Source organism: Rhinopithecus roxellana, chromosome 2 (assembly GCF_007565055.1).
Source record: "Rhinopithecus roxellana isolate Shanxi Qingling chromosome 2, ASM756505v1, whole genome shotgun sequence".
Lineage (NCBI taxonomy): Eukaryota > Metazoa > Chordata > Mammalia > Primates > Cercopithecidae > Rhinopithecus > Rhinopithecus roxellana.
Genome location: NC_044550.1, coordinates 1,585,816 through 1,597,857, shown reverse-complemented (window position 1 = coordinate 1,597,857; position 12,042 = coordinate 1,585,816). Strand labels below are relative to the sequence as shown.

Sequence of the window (12,042 nt, the reverse complement as noted above, 5' to 3'; positions counted from 1 at the left end):
TTTTAAATTATTTATTTTTTAAAATAATAAGAGCATTAAAAATAATAGAGCATTTTAGAAAAGAAAAATATTACAGAACTTACCTAATATAATAATTCTGATCTAGGAATATCATTACAAATCAGTTTTATGATACTGCTTTTTGTAAGACAACTTCTTAGAAAACTTAAAAGTCAACTTGATAAAATATAAAAGTATTATTAATGAAACTTGAATTCTTTCATATACAAGTATTTTCATAATTTCACTAAAATGTAAAAATCAAGAATTTTAAAGCAGTTAATTTTTTTAATCTCAGTAAATTAGAAGGAAAAGCATCTTTAATACTACATTAGTAATGTAGTAATACATATGAACACTTGAGAAAGGAATTTTCCATGAAATTTGTGTATGTGAAAATTTAATTATTTAGATAGGTGAAGCCAGTGCAATAATAGTGAAAAAGTAAACCAGGAATTCCAGGCAAAATTTTAGATAGACTTCTGTTATTTTTTTAAATTTTGGCACTCTAAGTTACTGTATTCAAATATTTCTGACTGAAAGTATAATGTGTTATCGAGTAAATACTTGAAATCTTTTCTAGATGAATTTCACACTTACTACTATATATCAAATAGAGAAGAGACAATAAAAATAGACTAAAGGGAGAGAGAAAGATGGAAAGACAGATGGAAAGCAAGAGTATATGCTAAAAATTAGAATAATAAAAATTGGAAGAATATTTGGACTTCAAAGATAGCCTGTGATGTTACAGCTAAAAAGGTGTTTTTTAAATTACATCAAGCCCTAGGAATTCACTTTCATATAAATTGTGAAATTTAACATTTGGAAAATAGACTTTTTAAAAAAAGAACTGATTTTCAGAGATGACACACTAACAGAAATGCCAATCCTTTTTCAGCTTTACAAGAAAAGAAAATTCCCCTTGTTAAACTGGAGACAGTTAAAAAAACTGATCAAAGATAGTATAGATATAAAAATTTCATGTATTCTGTAAATATGCATTTGAAACATATATATTCTATTTTAAATGAATATATATTAATTGAAATATATAGATGTATATATACTATTTGAAACAAAAATTAGTAAAAGACCAATTATATAAGAAAAAGATTTTCTAATAAATTGTTTGAAAATAAAATTTATATGACAAAACTAAAAAAATGCAATAAATATTCCTTGATTTATGTTGCCAGATGAATTTAACCTAATGACATTTACAAAGCTCTATAAACTAATTAAATAGGATATTTATATAAGAATTTTCATGATTTAGTTAATAGTAAAGATAGTAAATATTCAAAAATACACACAGTAGTCAAGTGCTGATAAAAATTGAATGCAATCACTTTTTATTCAGGAGAGCCCAACAGATAATTCAGCAGGAGGATAATTTAACTGATGTTAATAGAAATTACAAACTTATTGAGACCTCATGTCACCCAGTTTCTCTAAATCTGATGGGTAAGTCATTAAAGGAGGTTGAGAGAGTTCCCTATATTAAATTATCTCTCTGACAAGGATATCATTTAGCTGGTATCATCCATGGCAAAAGACCACACCAATATAATTTGTAGAAATCAATAAATTGCTTAGAAATTATTAGAATGATACGAGTGATTTTTGGTATGATTTATCTTACTTTCTTACTTGGTCTGTAGTTTTAGATTGTGTTACAGACAATGCTTTAATTTAAGAAAATAAAAAGTAATGTATTCTTAATTTTTGATTTATATACAATATTGACTGTGACTGCTGCCCCTTCCCACCAATCATCATAATCAAAAGGCAGATTGGTTTGGGTGCTCACGATCCTGAAGTGGAGAGATCTCAATACAAATCACAAAAGCATTTTACATAGGATTTATTTCCGGGGTTCAAAATACTTCGGTAAAGCTTTATTATAAATAGTGACATGTTATTTTAAGTTGCATTTTATATGGAATTTTAGTCAGTTCTTTTCATTTTACTTCTTACAAAGTATTACATGCTGCATATTTAATATGAAGATTATAACATAATGTTTTACTTAACATCCTTCAAGGACTGGGAAGCAAGGGCAAGGTCTCTCTCTCTCTCTCTCTCTCTCTCTCTCACACACACACACACACACACACACAAGGTTGTGTTGGCGGTATTTTAACTCTTCTAGGATCCTATTTGAGACTTCAGTAGGAACACTTCATCAATATATAGTTCCTTCTGTGTACCCAGTCTAGGAAAGATCCTGAATGCTCAAGAAATAAACATTTATCTAGGTGAGAGGTAAAGTGTCAAGAATAGAAAAGAGGCAAATGAAGAGCATCAAAGTTTAATTTTCTATTGACCTGAGGGTCAAAGGAATTTGAGATATATATCTTTCATGTGATCTTGAAAAATGCTATTACATTAAAAGAGGGAATAGACAGTGATATGTGGGAGATAATCAATATATTGAAAATAGTATCCAAAAACATGAGAAAAAACTTTAAAATCAGTGACAAGAGGGAGAGGAGAGAGTAAATTAAAAAGTTGTCAGAAAGAAAAAAAAAAGCAATTGAAAGATAAAAAAAAACATATATAGAGGTATCAAGTAAAAATCTAGTTTTCCTGTACACTAAAATTTGATGATTCATTCCTCAGTATATGAAAATAATATATATAAAATGAGAGAAATTAAGCTTTTTTATATTTTATAGTTTCAAGATCACTAATTTGAAAGAAAATGTGATTATGAAGTATTTTATAGTATTAAATGCCAAAAATTAATGTAATTGCATGCGTATATGTGCATGTTCATAAAGCTTCCCATTTGCTCTTAGCAATATTGTTAAACCCCCCCCTTTTTTTTTTTTTTAGAATCTAAGTGAGAAAACTGTACTCCTGAATAAAAGAAACAACTATTAAGCATCACACAAAGATCCTTGAGATCCGATTGTCACATGAATCTCTTTGCTCGGGAATTCATTAGATGGAGTCCCTGCCAAGGCTGTTGAAAACTTGAAATGCCTGTTTTACAAATTCAATAGTTTATGTTATCTTTCCCTACCTCTGTTTATTGACTGGAGTTCAATACTTCCATTCATCCCAATTTATTACACGGGGTTTAACCAGCCACAGCAAAGAGCTGATAGGATCTCCGACAGTGGAGTCAGTTACTCTCCTGTGATAAAGAGCCTCGTTGATTGATGCTCTTTTGTTTTTTCATTTAGCAATCTTTCTGTCTCCCCAAATGTATTCTCTACCACAAGGACTGCCACAGATTCTAGGTTTTCCAAGCAATCCATCTTTCACTTGACACAGATCTTTGCTTTGTTTCTTACAGGACAGATTTCTAAGTTTCTTTTTCTTGTTCCCTTCTAAGCGATAAGCACAGGGACAGAGGACATTTATTTCAGTCAACTAAATTTGTAAAGATGTTTGTGCACTTCAGATTTTTTTTAAATGCAATATATTTTTTAAGCTGGATTCCTTTTTGCTTTTCTCCCAGCACAATTACTCTCTTTTTTTTCCCCTTGCAATGGAAGCCCTGACCTTGATGGATCAAGGACTTACAGAAGCAAGGTCTGCAAGTGTCTACAGCAGGAGCAACAGCTTCCTTATTAGATCCTTTTTTTTTTTAATTAGACGGGTTTTATTTGCATTATTTTGTAGTTGTTTTCCTTCCAGGCCTTTCAACCATATGGAGGAAGTCATTAATGGCAACTCAGTAATGAGGATGTTTGCTCTCTCCCACTCAGAACCAGAAAACCTTCCTGTGTGGCTTGAGGAGACAGATTTCCAGCTGATCCATCAATATCAAGTGAATACTGGCATGGTGAATGTTTGGTGTACATATTAAGCTTTACTGAGATTTACTAGTTAAATTGAAGTAGGCAGTTTGGTGCAACAACCACTTATGGTACACAGTGTTCTTCACTAAATGCATCATAATTTTATTGTGAAAGATGCTTAGAGGAGGTAATGTTCTCTCTCAAAGAAGAAAGCATTTGCTACTGCTGGGAAGAAAGACATGCAAAACTACAGTGAATGCATTTTACAATCCTCCTGCTGGAGAAGCCCCATATTCAAATGTTAGTTACAGTAGCTCTTATATAATTTATTGCATGATTTCACAGCATTTGTAAAACCAAATATTTGTTATATATTCATAACATATGGTAGGGGCCAGTTTATTTCAGCACTTGTACCTGCTCACATTTTGTCAGCATTCATAATATCTGTAGTACAAAACAGAATGTTATAAGATACTTTTTTCTATAAAGGATCTGATGATTAAAGCCACTGTATTTTTAAAAACAGATTTGCAAACAAGTTTTCTTCGTCCTCTGTAATCTAACATTATTTGTATTTAAATCATTGCCCTTTGTGTCATTAAAGTAAGTCACGCTTTCCTTGTTCCACTTCAGAATATTTTAGAGACATCTACTGGAAAAGAGCATTATTGCAAATTTTATAAAACAGGTTTAAGTGTATGTTACTGCTGACTTTTTGAAAAGTATCTTGAATACTATATCACAAAATTAGGTCCTTTCTAAAGGCAAAACTCCTGTGCAAACTGTCTTTGATGACTCATTCCTCATTATGTACAAATATATATATTTAAAATGAGAAAATGACATAACAAATGTAAAACATACCAGAACTATTACTTTGATGTTGGACTTAAAGCTCCTTTTTTCCCCCATATAAGGTTCTATTCATTTAGATTTTTTAAATTGGTTTCCTTTTGATAATATGATGAATATTTTTATAAGGTAATCTAGATCTGTGGCTACCAGTATTTTGATTATCTGAGTTGCAGCTGAAGTACATATGTAGCAGATTAGCATATTGTGGAATAAAGAGAGAATCACCCATGGATTCTGAGTCACCACATCTCTTTCTAACAGTTTCGAGATGGATTTGTATCCCCAAAGAAATAGAAAGAAGGGTATAAAAGAAAGAAATGGAAAGAAGGGTACAAAAGTGGAGGAGAAGAAGTAAAAAAGAGTACAGTTGCAAATAGCTCCAATTTATTCCTGAACTGGTGATATTTCTTGCATACTTACAAAATCTTCCTACTGCAATTTGGTTAGCTATTAGAAGGGAAAGTGTGCAAACAGCCCCCCAGGAGAGAAATAATGAAGGTTCAAGGGACAAAGGGACACAGTAGTTCCTAATACAACCAGTGCATCAATTGCACTAATAGAAAATTCAGTTATTGAAAATACAACTGCACTAAAAGTGAAAAGTAGAATGGTCAAAGTATACTAGGGAGCAACAGGGGGTTCTTTTGGAATCAAAGCTATATTAGAATTGGTTGTATGACAACATGACACAATATGCACATCTGCCATTGGAACATTGTTCCCATTGTAGATTTCCATAGAAAAGAGGCCTTTCAATAACAGCTTAATCAATCAGCAGATACCTGAATGATGAGTGGTTCCAATTACACTGTTATGACAGAAGGTCATAATCAGAACTGTTCTGGGATATTTTTTGTCACTAGAAATCAATACAATGATTTGTAAATCTAGTATAAAACCTATCCACAGGTTACTTCCAATTAGGATATAAGGTGCCGTTAGACAATCCCTAAACTACTTGAACTCATAAATATTTCATATCATACTTTGAAAAATGAGAACGGCAGGACACAATCTGTATTTGAAACTGTCAACTAGTCTTTGTTTCTTGTGTCTATATTTATAGGGATGTTCTGGTGTCTTTTTCTTCCTACATGTATGTAGTTCACCATAGTGATAAAGAATTGATTCCTAAGTATAAAAGGCTGAAACACAGAGCAACAGCAATTCTCATCAACTAGAGTCCATGACATTGTTTCATCTGTAGACTTTTTCCCTTCCATGTGTCTACCAATAGGATGTGTGATAACATCCTAAATTTCTAGAAATGTGCTCTGCAAACAAACACTCGAATCACCAAGAAATAATGATGGAATTAATAATCTCATGATATCCTTCCTTGTAGAAGAAAATAAATACAGATTTCAGAAACAGGATTCTAAACACTATTCAGAACTTTTAACCATTCACCAACTCTAGACACAAATATGTTTTACCATTGTGAGTATATTCGTGTACTTCATGGAAATCAGAAATCAGGGCCATACTTGGGCCTTTTTAGAATATACTAAATTCTTTATTTCCAAATATTTTCAGCATAGATTACATTTTATTTAAAAGTTTATTTTGCCTGGTTATAAATGCAGTGCACATTCATTCTATAGTCTAAAAATAAATTGAATTTTTATAACATCTTCGAAATTCAGGCCAGACCCAGAATAAATAGCATTATGGTGAAATTTGCCTGCAGATTCTCATTGTATGGGCTAGTAAAACCATAAATGATATCCCTAACTAAAATGCAGGATTCCTAGAGCTTTTGTATTATAATTTGCTTTTTCTTAATGTGAGTCATAATGGTTTATCCACACTTATATTAATTTTTAATCACAGTCTCTTACACTGTTGATTGAATTCCCCACCACTGCTAATGGGCCTTTCTTGTAATATTCATTCACTTAAAATATGTATGCTGATGCCATATCTTATTTTTCAAAGGAAACCTGTTTAAAGCCAAAAGCAAAATAATAGTCACATGGATATTAGGCCACAGCGGGTTACCATGTGTTTGATCAGCCTTGCCACCAGAAAGTCCTTAAAACCTCGGTTGAAAAAAAAATAGCTCCATTAGAATTTTGAAAAAGACAGAATTATTCATGACATACTTTGTATGTCCTTTAATACTAAATTTCATTCATATGCACATTATTTCAAATAACTGAACTGGAACAAAATTAGAGAGTAGTCTTATTTTTATATTGAGTCACTTCTAATAATACTTTATTTAAAAATTGAAAATTAGCATTCCTGATATTTTAATAAGGCATGCCTCTATAGCTTGTTGTTAAGAATAAGTAAGATCTTTCATCAGATTTCCATTTGCTCATCATATAAATCCAACATAAAAATGGGGGGAGAAATTAGAGAATAGCTTATGAGACTTCAGAGTGTTATAAAAGCTACCAAATTAGAAAGCTTAGAAAAGTAACAGTCCTAGGAATTTGGCTACATGTTAATTTACCTTGATTCAAAGGGGGAAATATTATTCTTTTCTTCAATAGAATCAGTTTCTTATTGTTCAGAATTGTGATTACTAATATTAGAGTATACCTCTTAGCTGACATTTCGGCCCACTGTATCCAGGACAACACCTCCAATCCAACGAGGTGACAATTTTATGTTGCATCCTGTAGATAGGATTGGATATCTTCTGAGATCTAGAGAGTTGAGCAGTTGGGGGGAAATCAATTATTTGTTTCACATTAAATTATCAGTTGGAATAATAAATGTAAAGTTTTTGGGGCAATGCCTACAGTATAACAAGCATTTATTTAGTATTAGCTGTTATAATCATAATATTCATTATCAATATTATTGCCTAACTTAAATTTTTTTCAATACATTACAAAAAGCGGTAGTAGTTATGGTATTTGGTATTTTAAATTGATAGTTGTCATTGACTTTCTAAAGATATTATAGCTTTTCTCTTGATAATACTTTTAGCTAAATCAATGTTAAAACATATTTTCATTCCAATTTTAAAGTTATATGGAGATAATTTATTCTACTTCAATTCATATTATTTCCTATATTGTTATAATTAAAAAGATCTATATTTCCTCCAGATCAGTATCAAACAACTTGAAACAACTGGATATTCGTGATCTAATTGAAATTTTGATAACCACTATCATTTTCCCATTGAATTTTTCATCATCAAAGTTTTGAAATTATACTACCTACTATTTTTGTCATATAGTATTTCTCTGAGGGAGACAGAGAAGGACAGAGAGAGAGAACGGATGTAATATGAGGAAATTTTATTTCTAAGATGAAACCATAAAACAACAAAAGAGAAATAAGGAAACTATAGCAGTTCAACACAACAATCTACATAATTAGTGAATGCTACTAAATTGTGAGCTCCGTGTGTGTAACTGTAAGTCATAAGTACAATTTGGCCATGTTAATCTTACCCATGTGACTTTAATATTTAGTTACTATTTATCAAATGGGTCTGTAAAATGGGTACATACTATCTTGCTTAATTTTCATATTAGTTTATGATGAAGGCATTATTATTATCCTGATTTGCTGATGAGGAACCAAAAGAACAGAGAGATGAAATAACTGGCTCAAAGTCCCATATCTAAAACGGGTAGAGCTGTGATTTTTAGCCCATGTCATGTGGGCTAGCCTCCCATGTTATTATCCTGGAGTTTGCCACGTACAACTATATGGAGACAACAGTCATCCACATGGGTAAACCCTGAACATGTGGAACAGTAACATTATAATAGACTGGCCTTTAGGGACTTGGGTTTCAGTTTCTGCTATAACATGACAGGTAACCGAGTATGTCTGAGGCTATTTGTCAGTTGCAAAATGAGTTACAAGATCCTTTCCATTTGTGAAAGCATGCTAATCATTTGCCCTCATTTGTTTCACTAAATCTTTCTGTCTAGTGAAATATCATCTGCAATCCCACAGTTAAAGCTAAGTAGGAAGTAAAGCAATTTGGAAAGGGACTCTATATAGAGTTTGTAAGGATGAGCTTAAGCAGTTAGTTGAACTATTGTTGGGGTCAATATTCCTGCTTTGGCAAATTGAGTATCTGTTGCATGTAGCTCAGACATAATAAAAGAAAAAGTAGCAATTATGACATAAGTATTAAAATAGCGAATGAATGGACCCACTCAGAAGGCATAAAAAAGATAAGATTCAAGAATAAAGATAAATACTGGTTTGTTTGAAGAAAAGAAAAAAATAAATAAAAAGAGCTCACCTTGAATCCAGAAGGGCAGTATGCTAGGGACTACTGTGGTCAAGTTTTCATTACTAAAGAATTAGCAATGCATTATTTGTGTCTCATATTAGCAAGGAAATTGTCACAAAGGGAGTAAGGGCTGAAAATAGAAATAGAGTTCAGCTCTCCCAAATCCCTAAGATGTGCTGAGCTCTCTGGACCATGAACCTTAGCTATTCCTCAAGGGACTAAGAAACACCTTGATTTTATGTATCCTTATTGTGCACTGTTCCAGATTGCCATGTGTCAGATTCATTGCCTGAGTTATTTGTATGACAATTTGCATAACATTAGCCATCATGGCCTGAATAACAATTTGAGTTTTTATTGCAGGCTCTTTGGAAACACCCCTAGCTGAGCTACTGTGACTATATTAATTCAGGAATTTATCAATTACTCAGCCCCATCTTTTAGGACAACAGCATAGATTTTTTTTTACATGATAATCAAATGACATGGCTAATTACAATAGATACAAGAAGAAAAACTTCACTTAGCTGCTTTACCATGCATAATTGTAACTAGAAGCTCTTCTAATTTTGGAATATGAACCAAGTTATAAACTTGTCTCTGACCTAGCATGAAGAGAAAATAATAAATCTTCAAAATTGTGCATGAAATTCATAAGCAATTAAAGGACAGGATTGTTGACTTGCTCTATAGTGAAAGTAATAGTGATAGTAAAAATAGAAATAAGCATGAGAATTAACATTTATTGAATGTTCACAAGGCACAAGGCACTAGGCTAAATATGTTATTGCATGATCTCAAATGATTCTAAAAATGACCATATGAGGCAAATATTAGTGTCTGCATTTTCACTTACTGAAGCATAATGTGATGACTATCCCCTGACCCTGTTATGTATTATGTACCTTGGATGACTAACATTATATATTCCCAGCTATAATTTATTATGGTGCAAAAACAGTGGCTATTTTCAAGAAATATTACATACCTTTGAGGACAGGATCCACCGGTCCAGCCACAAGGTCCTCTCCCACCTGGAACATAAGTGACCTGGTTGTCCAATATCACTGTGGGAGATAACCTAGTGTGTACATAAGCACACCAATTCCTAAGGAAGATCATAATTGTTAGGGAAAAAAACTGTTGTCAAAAAGAATTCTTCTCATCAAAATTATTTTCACAGACAAACATCTATTTTTGCCATACTATAGTTCAGAAACTTTGTAAGATTGCTCTTTAGCTTTAAAATATTTAAATATAAGAGAAAATAACTTATTACTGCATTGCTGTACTCAGGAATTATAAGGAAACTAACAAGATCAAAATAAAGAAAAGAATAAATCAAAGCTAAGATGAGAAACTTGCAGAGTATAGCTATAAGATAAATAAAAATGCAAGAATGCTCTTGTAGCAAGTATTAATATTAGTACTGAGACAAAAAAAAACTCAGATCCGTGTCCATTACTTTAAAATATGTGCAGTAAAGCATAAGTAAGTAAGTAAATAAATGGTTTAAAAATCAAAAAAGAGGAGAAAGAACTGTTATTAGCTGCAGTGGATATGATTGTAACCGAACAAAATACAAAATGGTCTACATGCAGATTATTATAATTAAAAAGAGAATTCAGCAATGTAATTAAATATAAATGTTTATGAGTTAATACAAGATTAATTTATATTAATTCAATCACAAAGTTAAGATCAGTTACATTTCTCTGTACCAACAACAAATTCAAAAAGACACTATTAACAATAGCAAAAAATAACAACAAGAATAATGTACCTAAGAATAAATTCAGCAAAAGAAGTGTTAGATTTAATACGTAAAAATTTTAAACTTTATTGAAAAACTTTAAAGAAAAAGCCAATGGATCATGTTAACTAATGGGAAACCCAATGCAAATATGTCAGTTTTCCTCAAATTAATCTCCAAATTCTATGCATTTTCACAACAAGTCTTAGCTTGAGATAAGGAGTTAAATGAGCTTATACTATAATTTTTCATATAAAAAACTAAAAACTTAAATTTCAGAGAATTTTGTCCCTGGCTATGTACACTATCAGATTTACCTTTTTATGGAAAAAATTATAAATCTGGACAAGATGTATAAAGCAACAGTTTTCAGATGTTGGGCAGTAGACAATGCAGTGATATGATTCTTGAGGGAAAATACGTGATGTTAGCTCCACATTCAATCTTGTTTTGTGCCTGGGAACAATTTTCAAACTGCATCACAGAAGGATGGATTCCAGAAAAGACACCAAGTAAAGAAAATAGAGATCTGAGTTTGGGGATACTAGAGTGGTTAAAAAGTGTGGCAAAGATTAATAAAATGAGGGGGCCAGAGAGAAATATCATTTTAAAAGTCAATATGGGGTGCCCTTGAATCTTGGACTGAATACTATTTTGTGCTTGCAAACAACAAAATCCAGACACTGATAACATAGCATCCACAGTGCCCAGCATGAAAAGCAAACAAAACTAAATATGAGAAAAAGCACCAAAATAGGACCAGTGTATGGAGTAAAAATCCAGTAAACAGAAAAAAGAAAACAAGGATGACATAGATGTTGGAATTAGCAACCCATGACTTTAAAACAATTAACCATTAAATAGAACGAGAAGTATATAATATATGAATTAAAAATGGACTGGATGTGCTTAACTGAAGTCTGGACACTTCAGAAAGTAAGACCAATAAACTCGAAGACAAGGAATAGAAACCAGCCAAACTGAAGTACAGAGAAAAAATTCGAAAACATAAATGAGCAAAACTGAAGTGGTCCTAAAATCGGGCAGAATAAACATGTGAAGAAAAAAAAGGAAAATTTTCTAAATGTGTTTTTAAAAAAAAAAAAATCAACCCTCATATCTAAGAAGCTCAATGAATTCCAGGAGGATAAACACAAAGTAAAACTTCACTTAAGTACATCATACACAAATTCCAGAAAACAACACATAAAAAGAAAAAAAAAGATATGTTAATTGCTTGATTTAATCATTCCACATTGTCATTCATCTAAGGCAGATAAATTGAGCTCTATAGAACTTATTGTGTTCTTGTGAATGTGATGTTTAAAATTTCAGGCCCCTCAAAGAAGTAAGAAGACACGCTGGCACATGTTGTTAAATCACTGGTAACAATTGAGGCAAAAATAACGTAAAACAAAGAACTGGAAAAAGCAAGAAATAAAAATAAAACGATTTGAAAT

At 31.7% G+C, this 12,042-nt stretch overlaps 1 protein-coding gene across 2 annotated transcripts in view; it reads right to left on the bottom strand.

Moving 5' to 3' along the window:
- MMRN1 (multimerin 1) overlaps positions 1–12,042 on the bottom strand; it is a 65,423-nt gene that overhangs the window by 35,583 nt on the left and 17,798 nt on the right. For both annotated transcript variants that reach the window (XM_030920570.1, XM_010376274.2), the window contains exons 3-4: positions 9,818–9,937; positions 7,164–7,270 (exon numbers count right to left, since the gene is read on the bottom strand). In XM_030920570.1, coding sequence (XP_030776430.1) covers positions 7,164–7,270; positions 9,818–9,937 — 227 coding nt within the window. The remainder of the gene's footprint in view (positions 1–7,163; positions 7,271–9,817; positions 9,938–12,042) is intronic.